At 38.5% G+C, this 20,287-nt stretch overlaps 1 protein-coding gene across 3 annotated transcripts in view; it reads left to right on the top strand.

Moving 5' to 3' along the window:
* The window catches only part of FARP2 (FERM, ARH/RhoGEF and pleckstrin domain protein 2), an 87,795-nt gene that overhangs the window by 55,754 nt on the left and 11,754 nt on the right, over positions 1-20,287 (top strand). For all 3 annotated transcript variants that reach the window (XM_066619061.1, XM_066619063.1, XM_066619062.1), the window contains exons 14-19: positions 10,325-10,488; positions 13,032-13,121; positions 13,351-13,484; positions 14,814-14,895; positions 16,585-16,822; positions 19,758-19,888. In XM_066619061.1, coding sequence (XP_066475158.1) covers positions 10,325-10,488; positions 13,032-13,121; positions 13,351-13,484; positions 14,814-14,895; positions 16,585-16,822; positions 19,758-19,888 — 839 coding nt within the window. The remainder of the gene's footprint in view (positions 1-10,324; positions 10,489-13,031; positions 13,122-13,350; positions 13,485-14,813; positions 14,896-16,584; positions 16,823-19,757; positions 19,889-20,287) is intronic.

Genomic DNA, 20,287 nt, shown 5'->3' with positions numbered 1-20,287 from the left:
ATTTCGTGTGCTTAAAATACTTTATCTCAGTGATAATTGCATCCATCTCTGGTAGTGGCAATCTAAATAATCATAGTACCTACTACATAGTGTGAACTTTGGACTTTGTATTTTCATATTTGACATCTCTGCCTCTTAATTTCTCACAAGAGGTGCCAGGGATGAAGTCTGTCTGATTTGATATCACTTTGATATGACCAAGCATATCAATTTGGGTTGAGGGGGAATGCACTCCACAAGTATTTTTTTTAATCTACATTGATTTTTAATTTTAATTCTTTGCTTTTTCTATGAAATTGCCATGTATTTGTTATAAGGATACTTTTTTAGTTCTGTTACTAGAATAGGCTATAGAATAGCTGTGGTCATAATTGTGAAAAGGGCTTTAATTTAGCCGTTTTATTGGGCTGCACATCTTTGATCATATGGACTAGGTGTTCTTCAAAATTTCTTTGATGCACTAGCTACGAAGCATACATGCTACAAATAGCATCTCTAGTTAAATAGTAACATGAGAAATGCCTCTTCTGACAGAGAAGATATGCGTATGCCACTCCACTTGTGAATTATTGGCACAAGTGAGCTGCTTCCCTGTGATTTCTGTCAAATGTTCTGAGATAGATCAGCCATCTCCTTTCCTTTGGGGGTATTGCGTATCAATATTTTGTTCAGGATCTGTGCTATTAAATATAGGGCTATTAAAATGCTGTTTCCATGATACATTTTCCCAGAAGGAGCTAAAAATATTACCTTTTGCCAACTTTCCCAAAGGGCTTTCTAACAGTGCAATCCTATGTGTCTACTCATAATGACCAATTGACTCCCATGTAAGTGCAATATGTGTAGGATTGCAGCCCTAAGTTGCTTCTGCTTAAGTATGTTGATGGACTGTAAATGAAAGCACACTTCAACATAAACTGTTTTTTTTTAATGCTGCTTTTGTATGTACTTAATACATTTCAAATGCTAAACATTTCTTGGGAAAATATAAGTGACATTTTGTAATGAAAGTCATTTTTACTGTTCTGTTAAAACAATGGTTTCCAATTTTTTTCTTGCATACCTCTTTGCAGCCCATTTCCATAAATTATACCTCTTATTAGCCCCACAAGGCATTCCAATGCCAGTCCTACAAGACATTCTAACAGATATGCCTTTTTCTACCATTATTCAATTTTTTTTCAAGTACCCTTAAAGATCCTGGCAAATACCCCTGGGGGTACATGTACCCCAGGTTGGAAACCACTGCATTAAAACATTAAATTGATTACATTCCCTACATAAGATAGGAAGTGATCCCTAAGTTTGCAATTATTGGTTAGGTGTGAATGTGTTAGGGTTTGTTTTTTTAAGTGAAACATGATTAGAAAGTATTCCTTTTAGAACAGTACTCATGTTCTAGCAAGATGTGAAGCTAAGTGTTGACAAGGTGATGTTGGTCAAAGCCAGGATTGAAATAGAACTGAAAGGATGTACATTGGACAGTACATAGTTCCCTCAGTAATTGTTTTTAATAATTAAGATCATAAGCAGCGGAATGGGTAATGATATGCTATCTGGATTTTAGAGAGCCAAAGGCTCACTTTTTAACCTGTGGACAGCAGACCTTTTGGAAGGTTTTGAACTTAAAAGATACAGAATAGAATTGCCTTCCTAAGCAGTGGAGGGGACATCTCTTTTGAGCCTCATTTGGCCTCAGAGTACCTTACTAATTTTGCTAAGAAAGCCATAATAGGTTAACATGTTTTTTTCTGTCTTTAGCTGTCTGTTGTACAAAAGTCATCATTGTTCATCCTAGGAGCATCTTGAAGTAGTCTTGCTTATTCTGTTAAACCTGTAAATGTTGTGACTTCGTTAGTAAAAACCTAGTTCTTGGTAGAAACTTTTTTGTTGATAAAGCTTGGCTAGCATTCCTGATTTTGTGTTTTATTTCTAATGTGTGCATTAGGAGCAGGTTGTAGTAAGTAGCTGATGATAGCCCTCAGGGTCAGCCATCAAGATGGGAAAAATTCAGGGCAATTACTCCTAGCATAAAACATGGGGTAGCCAGGGGAGATGAAAGTTTGGAACATAAGACCTTCTGTACTAATGTAATAGTTGCAGCAGCATCCATACAGATGAATTTAATTCTGTTGTACAGTGATAAAGCATTTGACTGCACTTTATGGTACAGGGAAAGGTGGTATTAAATACATTAGATGTTAATTGGATATACTCAGAGCAAACCTTACTTTCGTTATTATGAGTTTATATTTATTCTGCATTTAATCACATTTATTTTAATCCAGTTAAAAGTGTGAGGTAATTTTCTGATTGGAGTGTGTACTTACTGGACCTGATACAACTTAGTCAGTATTCTAGCTTTGACAGAACAGACTGCACAGGATCTGAAAGTATATCCTTTAGTTTTACAAATATATAATTGATGTAATCTCATTTCCTAGTAATTTATATTTTATCACTTGAATTGGGTAGTGATACTGATCTTCAATTCAGATTCATTTTTAAACTTTTTTAGTTAATCTATATAGTAATAAACTTCTGATCAGCTATATTCAAATAGGTGGTGTGTGTGTATATATATATATATGTAACCTTTGGAGGGCATTTGTTAAAAACCTATTGGTAATCATTCCCATTATTGTCATTTTGCAGTGTTTGAATCCATCTGGTATTACATGCAATAGTTACTTTTTTATAGCAAAGACTTTAGTACCAACTCCCACTATGATCACTTGCTCTTTAGTAACTTTTATATTAAACCTCCCTCCTAATAAACCTAAGTTATACTGTATAATTATACACATATCCTAAATAAATTGTGAGTTTTTTGCAGTTTGATGCTTACCTTGAGCTGTGCTAAGCCATTCACTCATTATTTGTGGGATGCTAGAATGTTTATCCACTAAATAATGAAGAATATTTACAAAGTATTCTGTCTGCAATGCTTCATCAATAAGTAAAACCACTATAGGTGAAATAGTGAACATTTTGAAAAGTTCCCATATTCAATGTCAAATTTATAGGTATGGTATGTGGGACCCTTAAAAAAAATTATCTATATTGTTGACAAAATGCAAACAACTGCCTTGAGAACACACCAAACATATATATTAACACTTGTGCTCCAAATGACATGCCTACTTTGAAACTGGTGCTCACTTATTTTCAGGAAAGAATTACATTTCTTGGGGCTGGAACTTTTTATTACAAACTTTTGATCATGGTTTTTAATATGGAAAATGTCAAAATCAGTTTTATACACAGTTTCTGTTGAAATTGATATATTTGACAAGTTTGTACTAATAGTTTTGAAAATGTTTATGCAATAAAATGAGGAAGCATTTGATATAAATAACAATTTGCGCTTTAGCTCTTATTTTTCTCATTTACAGTTTTATTCCAATAGGGCAGGGGTCTCCAAACCCCGGCCCGGGGGCCAGATGCGACCCGCAACAAGTCCCTATCTGGCCCGTAACCAGCCTCTTGTCCCCTGAAAGCCTCCTGCCCACTCAACTGTACGTGACCAAAGTTGTGCTCTGGTTGTGTCTGGAGGGTGTTCTGAGGGCTAGAGAGGTTGATTGAATGAGCCCATTCATTCATTTATTCACGCATCTAAATTCCATCTCTTATTTATTTAAATTTTACATTTAAATTTTTTTCCGTCCCTCAACACCATGCCAGATATTTGACACAGCCCTCTGGCCAAAAAGTTTGGAGACCCCTGCAAGGGCATACTATTGATTCCAATAGGCTGCTTCTTCCAAATTAGCTGTGTACTCTTGAAAGGATTAGACATTTTTATTCAAACAACTTGCCATGGATGAAGCACAACTGAGATAACTGTTCCTGAGCCAGTTTGTGATCTCTCTAGTCTAGGGCAAGCCCGCTATTACCATAGACGGCATAATATTGGTGATACATTCTGTAAAGATCTGCATGTACACAAATAAAAATCTAACTGGGTTTATTAATGCAGCTAGGTCTGTAAAACTGACTCACACAGAGTTTAGGGCAGAGGCTATTTAAATTTCTTGGGCTGCATTCCTGTATATACAGTTACCTGGGAGAAAGTCCCATTGAATGCAGTAGGCTTACTTCAGGGTAAACACGCATAAGATTTTGTTGTTGGTGCCCTATCACACCAGTAAAGAGTTCTGTATATTCAGTTATATTTGTGATTTTTCTTATTTAAAGTTTGTTCCCTTTTTTCTATATTTGACCAGCTTTTAATTTTTGGTTTTTTAAATACAGATTTAATTTGCAGAGTAAACGGCATACAGTCCCGTCCTGCCCCCATCACCACAAAACTCTGGGATCTAGGATCAAAACACTGCAATTTTTTCTCGCAGTAAATTTCAGAAGTGTTTTGATTTTTGTGTCCCTTTTTGGTTTTGCAATTCAGACCATAATAATATAACACAGTGCTACAAAGGAAGGTACCCAATGCATATTCAGACCTGCATCCCTCCCTCCCCACTCAGTACTTTCCAGTCAGGTAGTTGTACCCTTTGTTGTGAGTCTAAGTAGGAGAGCTTATGTGTATGTGACTAAAATAATTTTATATGCTGCCAGAAGTTTCTCATAACTTTTCAGAAGTTATGACTCCTTGCAGGTATTAATCCTCTCAGGGTGCAGTCTTAACCCCTTATGTCAGTGCTTTCTAGCTCTGATGTAAGGGAACAAACAGTCCCTTACCTTGAGAAGGCCTCCATGAGTGACACCCAACTGCAGGATGCAGCACATGTCCCATTGGCATTGCTATGCCAGTGCTGGAAAGCAATAACATAAGGGGTTAGGATTGCACCCTTAGTGATGTTACTGTCACTTTGGCACAACTGTTTCCGGTGACAGAAATGCAGTATTTCCTAACACCCTTTTATGTTTTGAAGCATCTGTATAGTCATTATTTGGAAATAGAAAAACACATTGTCTATTCTTTGTATTTAGTTTACTAAAAAAAAAATTATTTCAGTGTCTTGGCATCCTCTTATTTGAGGTTGTTTGTGCTTTTGATATACTGGGGAAGATGTCTAAAGAGCTGTGTGGTCTCTAAATATGAATGCACAGAACTGGCTCTTGAGAAATTACCATTGCAGGTAAGTAAGTCCCACCATTAGCATTTTACACACACCATATGTTTTTGTTTGAGTATGTTGACATATATATGCTTCTTGGACTAGAGAACCAAAGGATTAAGAGGTGACAATTACTCTTTTTTCTTTGGCTAAGGAAAGCAAGGAAGTTGCTTTGGCAAGGAACTGTGTCTTCCCCTCAATTTTGCAATGTTGATGTGGTGGCTAGAGGAATATGGTTCACTTTGGTCCCGTAGTCATTTGCTGCTGCTGGCTCCTCATGTATCATTGCCTGTAGCAACAGTGGGGAAGAGGTTGTGAGACAAGACATAAGTTGTCTTTCGTGATGAAGACCATACCTTCTAACAGGAAGATAGCATCAGCAGGAGGTGAATTTACTGCCACAAATGTAAGTTCTGGATTCATTTGCAGGGGAAAATCATGGCAATGTTTTCAGGACTGTAAGTTATGTATGTGCACAGTGTTGGCTACCATTGTACCAAAGAAATCATTTTAGACTTTCAAAATTTAGTAGCATCTTTTTTTGCAAGATTGCAAACATGATGATCTAAAATTTCATACATTTTGAATGTTGGTGCCATATCAAAAATTTGGTTGAAAGGTAAATTTTTAAAATATATAAGGTCAGTTTTACAACTGTCAAACATTTAGTTGTGTGACAACTAGAGCTACTTTTTAAAGATTTGACAGGTTATGTTTTTATTGTGTCACTGAGTTCAAGTAAATACAAACGAATAGCAATAATGCTGGCACTAATATACTTCTACTTCTCTCACATCACGTTGCATAATACCTGAGTAGTCCATAAAATACCTTGTAAGTAGGCCTGTCTTATCTTCCTCTTACTGTGGGCTGAGGCTGACAGTGCCTTATGTGAGGTATTACGCTGAAGTTCATGAGTCAGGCTAGGCTGGAACTGGAGGTGTATTGGGTCATTGCTCATATGAATTGTCACACTATACTAGCACTTCATTAATTCTATGTTTGCATGTCAGACCATATTTTTGCTTCCTTTTATGGAATTCAAAAGGGGCCCAGAGTAGTAGATTTCTGAATGTATACTCTTCCTTCCTCTTCCACAGAAAAAGTCTAGTGGAGTTAGAATTTGGAGGGCTTAGGTAGATGAGAGCAAAATGACTGACAGTTGCTCTCACATTAGGCAGCATGGGCTAACCCCGATCAATCTGTTCAACAGTATCTTTAGAAAACAAAAGTAATATGAATTTGAATAACAAATATGCACTAAGTAGCTTCCTTAAATATTATTCTTGCATTAGAGAGACTTCCACAAGGCTCTGTCCCTGTGATCTGAACCAAGAGGAGTCACTTCAACACATCTTCTTGTTCTGTCCTTTGCGTAAGTTTCTGCATAAGAAAGACATAAGTTTAAGTTTTGCATAAGTTTAAGACATAAGAAATGTCTTATGCCTATCCTGGCGCGCTTCCAGGGAGGGGCAGAGGCAGATGTGCTGTGAGCACTTTTGTCACTAGAGGAGGGAGAAACTCTTGTTAACATCTCTTGCTTTATCACTGCAGTCATAAGTACCCGGGAAATGAGATAGGAATTTTAGCCCTGTATGAGACTAGCTTATGGAGGCACTACTACTGGAACTTTTCGAGGTGTATGCTATGTAACTATGGAACATGGAGCCATCTTGTGATTTTATGTAAATATTGAGTTTTATCCATGTATTGTTGTGATGTGCATGCCAATAAAGGTTATGACAACAGCATTAGAGAGGTTACAAATGCATCTCATTGAATACAACATTAAAAAGTTGAACCAATGTGGGTCATAGTTGGCAACCTTCAAAGCAAACTTGAAAAAAACCTTCATATCTACACTCCTGCTAGGTTACTTTGGTAGAATCCTACTGTCCCTATTAAACTTACTTTGATTACTCATCTTAAAACACTGGGGGGGGGGAGTAAACATTAGAAAATGACTTCCTGTTCAAAATACTTCATATAAACCAGACACTTTTATTCTGGAGACAGTTTAATTTGAAATCTGAAAGTTTAATTTGGTTTGATTTTTTTGTTTTGTTTTGTTTTGTTTTGGGCCATGTGTGGGTCTGGAATGCCTAGCTCTTTGTATTTTCTGACAAGCTATCACATTTCTTTTTGAAAGAAGAGATTGTGTCCATATACAATAAACAGCTACACAGTCCTTCATCTTCAGAGGCAACTAGTGGTTGTGGGTGCATCATTTTTATAGAATTGTAGTGGAGACACATTAGACTGAATATGTTCCATTAGTCATTTAAAAATTGCAGCCAACATTCATGTTCTTATTCTATACAGTAAAAAAAAGTGCTGCACCCTGATATCTCCGGCTGCCAACCATTAACCTCACTGGTATTGGTGTTGAAACTGTGGTAAAATCTCACTTGTATCACCTAGCGACATTTTACTGCATATATACTGTCAGTTTTGGGACCATGTGTGGTGAAAGGTGGGATAAAATTCAAATAAGTCAGGTTTTAAGAGATCATAGTTTTCCTCTTGAAAATGAAACCTCGTTTATTTAAAACAGGCATACATAATAGTAGTGCATTGTTTATCCCATTTCTAATGGACAAACTTGTAGCTGAAATTTTTTTGGAGGATTCCTGCATTCATAACACATGAATCAGAATTTGATGGTACTAGCTCATTGTAGTTTGAGGGAAAAAGTGATGCAAAGTAGATTTTTGTGCACATCCTTGTGATCTGAACAAAAACAGATATGTTATGGTACTAGCAAAACACATCAGTTTTAAAGAGAATTCACTTATCAGTAGTATAGGATTCATAAAGGATTTGAATGAAGAAATGCTCATTGGGGCAGAAGAGAACCAAGACATTTAGTTCTGTTTTGTTCTTGAACTACTGATAGGCTTATGTTATACAGAAGATGTTAGACTCTACCTGGTTTTGTATAGCCATATTCTCTGATATTTGGTGGTTTAAAAAAATACACAATATTGATGAACTCCATGATTACACTTTAAAACAGGCTTTTCATCTGTGGAAGCACAGGAGCTGGTGGCAAAGGAAGTACAGTTTTTCCACACTCAAAGGATCTCCAGTTTGAATGGACAGGGGGGAAAAAGCCCAGTCAAAGTTGTAAGATGGGTGAATGAAGGCTTAAGACAAGTCACTTGCTCATACAGCTTTTACTAGGTCTTCAGTTCACTAGTGGGAACTATTGACTAGCTTTTTCCTTTTTTTGGAAAGGGTTAAAAAAAAGAACACTAGCCAAGGCATTCTAGACCAAGCAAGCTCCTTGACTTCTCATTTCAGGAACATGTGTTCCCTTACTTTATATGTTTAAAGCAGATTTTCAGTGAACTGTATTTTGTGGAAGGAACAAAGGCCAGCACATTCTTACCCTGCGGATCTTTCAGGAACAAATGTTGGAACAAGAAAAAAAGCTGCCTGAGCTGAAATACGTAGTGCTTTGGCCAAAGAAGGTTAATAGTTAACTTCATGCCTGATATACTGAATCTCTTCCAGGTGACTAAGTGTAACATTGTTTAGCTTCCTGAGTTATTCAGTGTGAACACATGCACTTAAACTTCCTCCCCCCTCTGGCTGCCTCCCCCTTTCATGCTGTATTCATGAATTTTAAAAGGCTTTGCTTCCTGAGTCAAAAGTCTAGCAGTCAGTTCTTCCGACAGTGTAACAGAAGGCTTTCAACTGGCTCTCCTCCAGCTGCTTAATCTCTGTTTTAACATAAGTGTTGGAATGTTTTGTGTGCTTTGTAGTATTATGCCATCGGATCACTTTTGGTGCACAGTTTTGGACAGCTTGGCATCGCTTTTTAAAACGGGCGAATCATAAGAGTAAATGTTGGCCAGAACACAAAGGTTCATGCTGTTTTGCAGAGAATGGAATTTGGAGTGGGAGTGGCAACATATCTGTGGGAGCATTTAATGGTGTCGGTGTAGGAGACATCTGTGATGTTAGCCTCTGCAAACAGCTTTCCCATGGGAATGAATGATAGACTTCTCACGATAACACAAAAAATGTCAACCTAATGTAAATTCCAGGAAGCTAGAGAAGCTGTTACATTTGAAAAATGACTGGTGTAGTGAGTACAGAAGCTTTCTGGCAATGCTGTATATGCCAAGGAGCAAACAGTACTTGGGCAGTAGAACTATTACAATTAATTGGAGTCCCACTAATTTCATTAATTACAACCAATTTGTTTTGTTGGTATAAATGGTGCTTGTGACTTACTTTGGATGCATCCCAGAGTTTTGACATTATTTCCCATTTGTGCAATTTATATTATAATAACTGTGTTCAGAATGTGAAACTGAATGCAGTATTGACTTGCATAGCACCAGAAATTAATTGATGAATTAAAGTGGTGGGGACCTTCTGTGTAGAAAACAGCACTTCAAACAAAAATGAAACCTTAATGATTCAACCTTAGCCTGTTCTAGGGGAAAGGTAACTGAACTGGAACACTGCTTTGAGTGGAAACTATAATCATGCTAAAATAGTCTTGATAATTTCCCCACCAACCCCCGAGAGATGTTTGCTACGTGACAATTATCGTGTTTTCATGGCTGGCCCGACACACCCTCAGTGCTAACTTGATGATGGATGAAAGGACTATCTCCACCCAAATAATGAAGCAATGTGGTTTAAAGCCAGTGGAGAAAATTGTATGTAGTGTCAGTTTAGCTCCTAAAGCTTGTACATTTACTGAATCAGGAAGGGAAGCAGTCTGTGGTCCCTGTATTTCTAGAAACAGATTTCCTGTCCACGCAAGCACTTCTGAAATCAGATGTTCTTTGAACTCTGAAAACTAAAGAGGCTTTCCAGTTCATCTCATAACACATTTTTTCAGTGTTTTGTGTCTTTACTGCATTCTTCTATCACTTTGCAGATGGTAGAGAGAACTATAACTTGCCCAGAGGAACATATTTAAAGGAGAATGTTGTATTAAATATTTTCAAACACAGGAGAGGGAAATCCCATTTTTATTGTTTTTCTTATACATTTTATTTTACAGTCTGTCTTATTGGCTAGTTCTGGTCTGACCTGCAATAGAGCTTACCATCTGTTTTCAAAGACTGGTTGAAAATACTTGTGGTTTCTTTGGTAATTTTGAAGTGAGAGAGAGAGAGACCACTGCTTGCCAAGTATGCATGTGAATTGGGTATATTGCTAGTGTATTTGAAAACAAGCAAAACAGTTCTTAACCTTTCACCTCTTGCTATTGTAATACTTAGGTGCTCAACTGTCTTCCTTCACGATGAAGAGTCCAATGACCTTGAATCCTCCATTTCATGTGAATATGAATACTGCGGGCCAGGGCTCATCTCCCCTTTTGAGTCCTGTCCTGAGTGATGTTGGTGGTGCCAGAGTAGAAGAGGAGGATGAAGCAAAACGTAAGGTAAGGCAGGGAGAAGAGAGATCTTGCTGATCAGAAACATGATTTCTGTCCCTGCTTGTTATGCCATTCACTTCTGGGTTTTTTTTTGTGCTGTACACTGTACAAGCTGGAATATTTATGACCAAAAAACCCAACTCTTTTGTGTTATGTTCAGGTGCCATGCTAGAGTTGAATGATCTACCATGGATCCTTTTTCAGAAAAAGATTCTCATCTCTTAACATTAAGTTTCTTCCTTGATGGAGTAGGGTGTGCTGTGTATGGGTCATTCACCCCCAACTAACAAACTCAGTTACCCCTTGGGCAATTTACTTAAAAGCAGCCTTGATTCAGTGAATGTGAAAGTGTCCAGAACAAAAGGCACAATCCTGAAATTGCATATGTGAGCGGGAAGCAAATTAACTTTACATTTGGGTATCTTCTCTTCCCAAGGCAAAACAAGGCACATTTGCAGTTTTGTATTGTTCACTTAACAGAACATGGAAAATATGGGTTTTAGGGTTGCCTGTTATCAGTACAGGTTCCGTAATATTACATCAAGATATTAAGATGGTTTAATGTCTGCACAAAAATCTTTGGGTTGAAAATCATATAGTGAGGTGAAAGGCTGTGGCTTGGTGCCTTGTCTGAGGTTATATCACTTTAAAAAGCCACTTTGTGGTTTCTGGTTTTCATGTTTTCTGTTTTTACCATGCTGAGTATGACTAAGAAATTGATACCCCAAAGCAGCATGAGCACAGGCATATACGAGGTATGTCTATAAAATAACGAGACTGTGATTCCACCTAGTAAACAAAGCAGTCAGAACCGGTTATAACTGCATACGTAACAACCTTGAAAATGTCTGAACCTGCATGACAAGCAGCAACACTCTATGACGTTCAGTGGATTGTGAATCGCCATTTAGTTTGGTTGTGTTTTCTGTAGAGTGCAGAAAAAATGCTAAGTGTAAAAGTTGAACAACGTGTCAATTTGAAATTTTTAGTAAAATTGCACAAAACACCAACAGAATTGGACACAGATCAAACCTGTTTCATAAAGTAATCACTTGTGATGAGACCTGGATCTTCCAGTACGATCCTGAAACCAAAAGACAGTCAATGGACTGGAAAACACCGTCATCACCAAGAATGAAAAAAGCTTGTCAAAGCAAGTCCAAATTCAAAGCAATGCTCATTGTTTTTTCGATATCAAGGGTGTAATTTTGGAAGAATGGGTTCCAGAAGGCACAACAGTTAACCAGCATTATTGAAGTTTTGAAAAAGCTGAGAGAGTCAGAAGAAATGGCCGCAACTGTGGAAAAATGGTTTCATTCTTCACCAGGACAATGCGCCTGCTCACACAGCACTTTCTGTGAAGCAGTTTTTGACCGACAATCACATTACTACACTTGAACATCCTCCATATTCGCCCAATTTAGCACCTTGCTACTTCTATCTTTTCCCAGAAGTTAAATCAGTGCTTAAAGGGACTCATTTTGAGTCAGTTGATGCTGTAAAGAAGAAAACGGCAGATATGTTGAAACAACTGACAGAAATTGATTTGCTCCATGCCTTCGACCAGTGTAAAACTATAGCGATGTATTAGTGCAAATGGGGAGTACATTGAAGGGGACAAACATTAAATTTGTAATACCAATAAATAAAGGTGAGTTATTTAATCAGCCTCATTATTTAATAGACATACCTCGTACTGTTTAGTATATCTTAGGAGCTGTCCTGCCATTCTTGCATGAGTCCAGCAAGAGAGAGAACCCTTTATAACCCTCCTCCAAATTTCTCCATAGGGATATAGTAGCATTGCTTCTGAAGCTGCCCCCCTTTGACTGTGCATAATGTGGAATGGTATTGGGATGCACATCTGGCTACAGTCTAACCCAGGGGTCTCAAACATAAGGCCTTGGGCTGGATGTGGTCCGCAGAAGCGTTTTATCTGGCCCTCAGGCTCTCGGCTGCTGAGCAGTGCTGAGGTGTTACTACTAAAAGGGCAGCTCACATGAAAATTGGGCTCTCCCATATCTTGAAATCCGATCAAGATTTGCATATTTTCTCTTCTGTCATTTGCAGCTAATGAGCTCTGAAGTGAGAAAAGTGCTTATTTTTGGTTATGACCTGCTTCATGACATCACTTCTGGCCCTCAGCAAATAACGTGAATGCTGTTCGGCCAGCTGCATGAGTTTGACACCCTTGATCTAACCTATGTGATACCCATCAGCATGATGCAGGTGTGAAATGGATTTACATCCGTTTTGGGAAGCTTTCTCATTTGTCAGTTAGGACCATTGGGAGCAAGTATTACAAGTATCCTGGTAGCTTTGTCCCTGATACAAGTAGGGGACAAAGTCTGTATCAAGTCCCTGATACAAGTAGTCCTTTTTTTTAAAAGGACACCATAGAACCACAGCTGGAGGCCATGGTTTCAGCTACTTGCTTATATTGCTACAGCTGGATGTTTCAGGGAGCCTTATTATAGCTTAACCAAGTTCATGGTTAATAAGAAACATTTTTCAGTTTCATTTATTTGGGATTTGCTTCTGTCTTTCAGAGATACCCAGCAGATAAAGCATATTTCATTGCAAAAGAAATTCTCGCTACTGAACGAACTTATTTAAAAGATCTAGAAGTCCTAACTGTAGTAAGTCATTTGAACGTATTATGATCCTTTTCCCCCCTCCAAAATGGTTACTTTAATCATTGTTTGAGGAAAGCTGTCATAATTCAACTTAAAAAAAATAATAATAATCTGCTGCTGGTGTGTGGAGGAGGGGGAGAGGTTTGCATGATAGTTCTCTGATACTTCTGGCAATGCTTATACTGGAATAAAGAAACCCAACGACTTCTCCTTGTATGTCCTTCTTCTACAGTGGTTCCGCAGTGCAGTTGTCAAGGAGAATGCTATGCCTGAAGGTCTCATGACTTTGCTTTTCTCAAACATAGACCCTATCTATGAATTTCACAGAGGCTTCTTGAAAGAGCTTGAGCAGCGGCTAGCACTCTGGTAAGTATAAATGGCACCATGCAGGAGATTCTAAAAAAAATATACCAGGAATATTTGATTCTTGGAATTTATTGAAACCTATTTCTCTAATACCAGGCATATTAACTTCTAGTTGCTCCAAGGTTGCTGAGTGCTTTTTACATGAAATCGGCCCTAGGATCTCCTGAATGGAGCTGCCCAGGGGCCAAGCTTCCTGATATGATTCTAAACATTCAGTTACACAGTCACTCCAAGAGTTCTATTTTTACCTTGCATTGGAAGGAAATCCAAAGGCTAGTGTATATTTTCTGGGGGTTGTATTTTTTAATTGAGTAAAGATTGATCCAAAGAGAATAATTGGGAGAGCTGTAAATATCAATACTTTAGCAAAACCATTATTTAGGATTCAGCTGTGTGTGTGTGTGTGTGTGTGTGTGTGAGAGAGAGAGAGAGAGAGAGAGAGAGAGAGAGAGTTCACATATAAAAATTAAAAAATGTTCCATACTAAAGATTTTCTTGTTGCAAACTCTTATGAATTTCTAGTCTGGATTATTTTCATTCAGCTTGTAAAGTGGTTGATATCTTACAGAAAGCTGTTTATAGCTATATTATTGCCGAGTGGTCAACAAGTGTAAGTTAAAATTAAAGCAGCAAATTTGTCCCTGATATAACTCCTTTTAAAACACTGAAAGCATAGACAAGTGTACTTGACAGTATGTGGTGTTTTTCCTTTCCCAACTTTTTTGGGATTATTATATGTTTTGCGCTAAGGCTTCAGCTCGAACTACAAAACAGGAAATATGGTTAGTTTGGCTGAAGAATGGCTAAAAACAGAGAATGCTGGTATTCTTTACATCTTTTGTAGAGTAACCATTGTGCTCAGATCTCAGGAAAAATATCTGCTGCTACTGGAGAGTACAGGCACCCTCCCATATACGTGCATCCAATGTCCACTGTTTCAGTTATCCACAATTTGGGGGGTGGGGCGCCCTGCACCATTACAGTACCTCTATTTTTCTTTAGAAGCAGTTTAAGCACTGGTGTTTCTTGCTTAATAGAGGAACATTCTTACTTAACTGAAGAATGCAACATGCAGGCAGGCAGCCTGCGTGCTGGAGATAGACTAATTGATGTTTACAGGACACGGGGACTGTCCTGCTTCCTGTTAATATTCGGTTAGTCTCCTCCCTGTAGCATGCAGGCTAGTTATAAGAAAAATGAAGATAATGGTTGCAGGTAGCTGCTGTTTCCATATTCATGGGGAGGGGGGAATGGAACCCCTGCGGATATGGGGGGTTGCCTTTATACGTTCAGTTAAACATGACTAACTTCTCATTCTCTTGATTGTAGGGAGGGGCGTTCCAATGCGCCCTTGAAAGGAGATTATCAACGAATTGGTGATGTCATGCTTAGAAATATGCATACACTAAAGGTATAGAAACTTCGAACAACGTATGTTATAGTCTCTCCTATAAATAGTCTCTGTACTAAATGTGGGTACTTTACTGAACTATTTTTGTTTCCATATTTGCTAAACTGGCTAGTGACAAAGATGTGTATGTCCTGTTGCAAAACAGTTGTTCATACACAGGATCTATTTCAATTAGAGTGTGGTATCCAGAGTAATTGTTCCATGAATGCAAGCTCCTTTTGAGAAGATTCCCCTAGAGGCCTCTGAACCGGTGGAATTCTCCTTCTATTCCTGAAGCAAGCTTGTGTTCATGGAGTGTGTTTCCATTCACAGAAGCGTTACCTGGATGCCACCTAAACATTGTTACCATTTCATTGATAGACCTTTTATGAGAGGTGTATCTGTATGCCAGGACATTCAGAGCAACATGTTCTGCCCTATTCATGGAATGTCTATTTCTGTTCCCTTACCACCTAAAGAAAATATGTTGGTGGTTCCCAAACTGTGGGTTGGTGCCCACTGGTGGGTTGCAACTCGATTTTTGGTGGGCCCCATAGCAGCTGAGCAGAGCCTCCAGTGAAAATACGGGTGATGGAAAGATCAGATAACTACTTGCCCCAAGCCATGAGGCTATTCAAAAATTATATAGCTCAGTGGTTCTCAAACTGGTAGGTTGTGACCCACCAGTCCTTGTAAAGCGCCCTCTATCTCTTTAAGGATGTAAAGCGCCCTCCATCTCTTTAAGGGGCCTGGGAAGAGGCGAGGGCAGTGAGATGATCTCCAGGATTGCGTTGCTAAGGGGGGCAAGGGGGTGTGCTTTCACTTTAAGGTAGATAGGGCTGCTAGAGGCTCCAGGAGGTGTGGGGAGCCTCGTGCAGCCCACCGCAGGGCTCCCCATGGCTTGGAACATTGAGAAATAAGTGAACGCAAAGCACTTCTTCATTGTGTTCCAACCAGGAAGTGCTTTGTGAACACTTCTATCTCAACATTCCAAGCCTCAGGGAGCCCTGCGAAGGGTGCCCCGCACCTCCTGGATCCTCCAGCAGCCCTACCTACATTATAGTAAGTGGAAGCACCCCTTGCCTCCATTAGCAATGTGATCCTGGGAATCCCATCACTATCCTCGCCCTTCCACTGCGTACTTAGGGAGTAAAACTCCCTAAAAGTTTAGGAGCCTCTGATACAGCTGCTAATTGCCTTTGCAAAATGAACTACTATTTGCAAGCATGTGTAAATATAGGGAGATAAATGTTTGAGCATCTTTTTTTGGATTGTTACTTGTAAACAAATGAATTTCTAGATCTCAAAACTTTAAAAAAAGGAGAACGTAGGCATGTCGAATAGAGTGTTTTAAAAAATGGGTCCTCGTGCTAAAAAGTTCAGGAACCACTGGTAAGTGTTAAGATTGTCATATCTTAAAAAACTTAAGGGCTGCCCTACTCAATTGGACAGGTCCATCCAGACTAGCATTTTGTTTTCAGCAGCAACCAACCAAGCAGGGCTAATAGTCAAATCACCGGATTTCTGACTTTCAGTGAAACAAACTGTATAGACCATCTGAAAAGCATGTACACAGTAAGAACACTTCTTAGTTGTCTTATTGTTTCAGAAAACTTGAGAGTGGATGAGCAACTCCCTTTCTTTAGCAGGACCAAGAAGGTATATGAAGTATTGATATGCCTCTCTACTCATAACCATATGTTTCCACAGGAATTTACCAGCTATTTGCAGAAACATGATGAAGTCCTAACAGAACTTGAGAAAGCAACTAAGCGCATTAAGAAACTGGAAATGGTTTATAAGGAATTTGAACTCCAGAAGGTTTGCTATTTACCCCTCAACACTTTTCTGCTCAAACCCATCCAGAGGTTAATGCACTACAAGCTAATTCTGGGGAGACTTTGCAAACACTATGCGGCAGAGCATCGGGACTATACCGACTGTAGGAGTGAGTAATGGAGTGAGCAAATTATCACTTTCTGTGTCTTCTGTTGATATTGCTGGTTAGAGAACTAGTTCATCTATCTTCATTTGCCCTTGTTTGCCTTCCAGCCTTTCCTAAGAAACCGAACCGATAATAAGTCCTTGTATGTTCATATTGCTTGGTTCTTTGAGCAGGGTGACTGAGTTAAGGACTGATTCCTACATTCACACTTTACCCCATTTTTATAACTTCTGGGTATGACCTTGATTTACCTGTGGGATCAGAGTCACCTGAACCTCTTGACTTTCCTGCTTCCTGCCAGGAGGAGCTGGCTCAAAGCCAGTTTGTTTACCAGCCAACTGGGGAAGGAGAAAGACCAACAAACAATAAGAATAAACATGGTTACTGCCTCTGAATGATGGCAGCCTTTTCAGGATGCTTATCTGTTATAGGAACCTCTTTAGGTGACAGGAAAGTCAAAAATGGAAAAGTCAGTTATCCTTTATTACCACACGTGGTGAAAATATGTTTTCCCTTATTTTCTACCTAATAGTCTCTGCCTTAATCTTCTAATATTGTCTAACTGAGAAATTTGAATAATATACTTTGGTTTTTTTCCTGTCCATCTTCCCTAGAGCAAAACTTGTTGTCCTGAAAATCTTTGTAATCATGAACCAATGATGAAGAACAACTTAGAAATGTGGGTTTTGACCTTAAACAAGAAGAGGGCTGTGAAGGATTTTAAGCAGACACTAAATGAAACTTGTCTGTATTTTGCAGTTCCTCCCATGGCTTTTATTGTACTTTCCAAATGAGGCACTTCATTTCTTTGCTTTTCACTATCTTTTGCCAAATATATAATGGCTCTTTGAGACCCTGGTTCTTGGATACAAGACATAAACCAAACATACTTGATTTTCAGAATTTGTTTTGAGCACAGAATGAGACAAGATGCTTTGGCACAGAGTGTAAAAGCTCCATGTATGGCACTCAAGTAGGAGAGGTTTGGGTAGCCCTATATGAATTGCTTCTGCACTAAACACTTTCAACTGAGCACTTCTGCACTTTCAAGTTTATGTTTGTTCAGGCTAGATTGCCCACTTACCCGAATTTCTAAGATTGTATTGGATTTTCTCTTAGTTAAGCCCATGTAGTGTCCCACTTCTCCTTTAGAGAAAAGGTAGGGTTTTTTAAATGCATTGTGCAGGGTGGGAGTTGGTTGCAAGTATGACTAGTGGTATTGTATCCCTTGAAAGGTATTGTGATGTAGATTATTGTGTGCTGAATTTAGAAGTGCATTTTCCCATTCAGATCAGCTCTTTAGGAAAATCAATGCCAAATGAACAACCACAAAGCTGGCAAGCAAAGGTTTAGTTTCTGGATGTATTGTGCTTCTGGTTTGTGATATTGAACTTTGCTGTCTTTTTAATCCTTTGAGTTTAATTGGTTTCTGATGCAAGGCTGTCCATATTCAGTATGATTTAACAGCAGTAATTTGCTAAAACCATCTTCGCCAGAAATAGGGTAATACACAAACAGCTAGGAGCACAAACCGACTGAAGCAATCAAGCCAAGATCCAAGAAGCTATTCAGACATGTCTGAGGGCATAGTGTGTATGCAGTGGGATAGAATATATATAAAATTTCTTTGAAGAGCAAATCCCCAGACAAGTTATAATCTGCTCCTGAAACTCCCTTCAGTTTCCAAAGTGGCTTGCCATGTGGAGTGAGGACTGCTATTTTGAGAAACGGAACACAATACAAAAACTTGTACAAAATACAAAAATTGTATTGTACACAATACAAAAAATACTTGAGTGTGTTGAGCTAAGTATTTTAGCTTACAACCACCCCTCATTTCTTTGACATTAATGTAGCTCCAATAACAATATTCTCCCTTCTGTAAATATAAGTGTGTAGTTTTGTTACCAGACTTTGCAATAACTCAAAGGGTTGGTAATTGACTATCCCCTTAACTGCTTCTCTGTGCCTGTGCCACATCCTTTTGTTATGCAACTGCCACCAACACCACCAGCTACGTGGTCTGTGTGGCTGTTCCAATTGCTGGTCATACTTTGGGATAGAGCTGCAGCCTGCCAGCAGGGCACTACTATGGAGGCTTTAATCATGGCTGCATTCATTTTCTTTCTAGGTAACTATTAGAGGTTAGACAAGGTGCAAATGAAGTGTCACATACACAGCCTCTAGAGCACTAGTTTCATAGTGTTGCCCTGTTCAGTAGTGCCACATACAGTACCATACAGGCTATGCATACAATACTATCTCTTGTGTCAGAGGGTATTATGGTGATTCTAGGAATTTCTGGTTGCCATGGCAATTGTTACTACAGGCAAGTACTAAATTACAAGACTGTCTTACACTGCAGTGTATGTGTGTGTGTGTTTAGTGCAAGAGGAAAACGCTGTGCCCTATAATATCTTATAACTGTGATCTAGGCTGTAGAATTATAAATGTGGTCTAGGCTATAGAATTACACTAACTAGGGAGTAAACCCATTGAACAAAATGGAACTTACTTCCAAGTAAACATATAGGACTGTGCTGCTAATGTATTATGAAAGTAAAGTAATCCATTTTGCTTGCAGCTATCTGAAACTTTGTAATTACTGAGTACAGTAATTTTTAAAAGCCTATATAATCTCTTAAAGTTGTGTAACATTTCTTAGTTAAACTTCATATGCCTTGTTGTAGTCTGTGACTTTAGTGCAGAGGTCATATTTGATCCCTTTAAATAGTTCTACAATATTCTAATTGATGATAAACCAACAGCACAACCTTGCATATGTTTACTCAGAAGTAAGTACTCCACTGTTCAGTGGGGCCTATTCCCAGATTAATTATAGGATTGAATCATAAGACTTCTAGATGCTGCTTCTTTTGTTTGTGCTACTCTGATTTGTTTATTTTTGTGTTGCTTTTTGTGTGATTCTCTTCTGCAGATGCACTGAAGGAAATAACAGAAATGACATCACAGCTTCAGAATAGCCTAATTCGCTTAGAGAACTTCCAGAAGCTAACAGAGCTGCAGCATGACCTGCTTGGCATTGATAACCTTGTAGCAGCTGGCAGAGTAAGCAGTTCTGAATTAAGTTCTGAATGTGTTAGACAACATTTACTGAATATATCTGCTACACGTGGACGATAGTTGAAGCAATTTTGTTACTCTGCCTAACAGCTATAAAGGTAAAGCTACTCAGCATGAAAGGAGGAAGGAGAGCTGTTTTTGTGCCCATTTGCAAAAAGTAATATGGGAAATTACTCTTCTGAAGGTTTGCCCAGATTCATTTCAGTTGTTTGAATATGGCACCTTCTGCATGCAAGACACTTGACTACACTTTCCTCCATTACTTTTGATTCTTAGAAGATCTTGGGTGATCTAGTTAATTTCACAGGTATCTTATAAGACAAATGAACTTACATAGCCAATTTACAGTTTTGGGTTTAAGTTTCTTTTAGCTTGAAGCCAAAT

This window comes from Tiliqua scincoides, chromosome 3 (genome assembly GCF_035046505.1).
Source record: "Tiliqua scincoides isolate rTilSci1 chromosome 3, rTilSci1.hap2, whole genome shotgun sequence".
In the NCBI taxonomy this organism is placed as follows: domain Eukaryota; kingdom Metazoa; phylum Chordata; class Lepidosauria; order Squamata; family Scincidae; genus Tiliqua; species Tiliqua scincoides.
The sequence above is the reverse complement of the archived record's forward strand: the minus strand, read 5'-3'. Positions and strand labels throughout refer to the sequence as shown.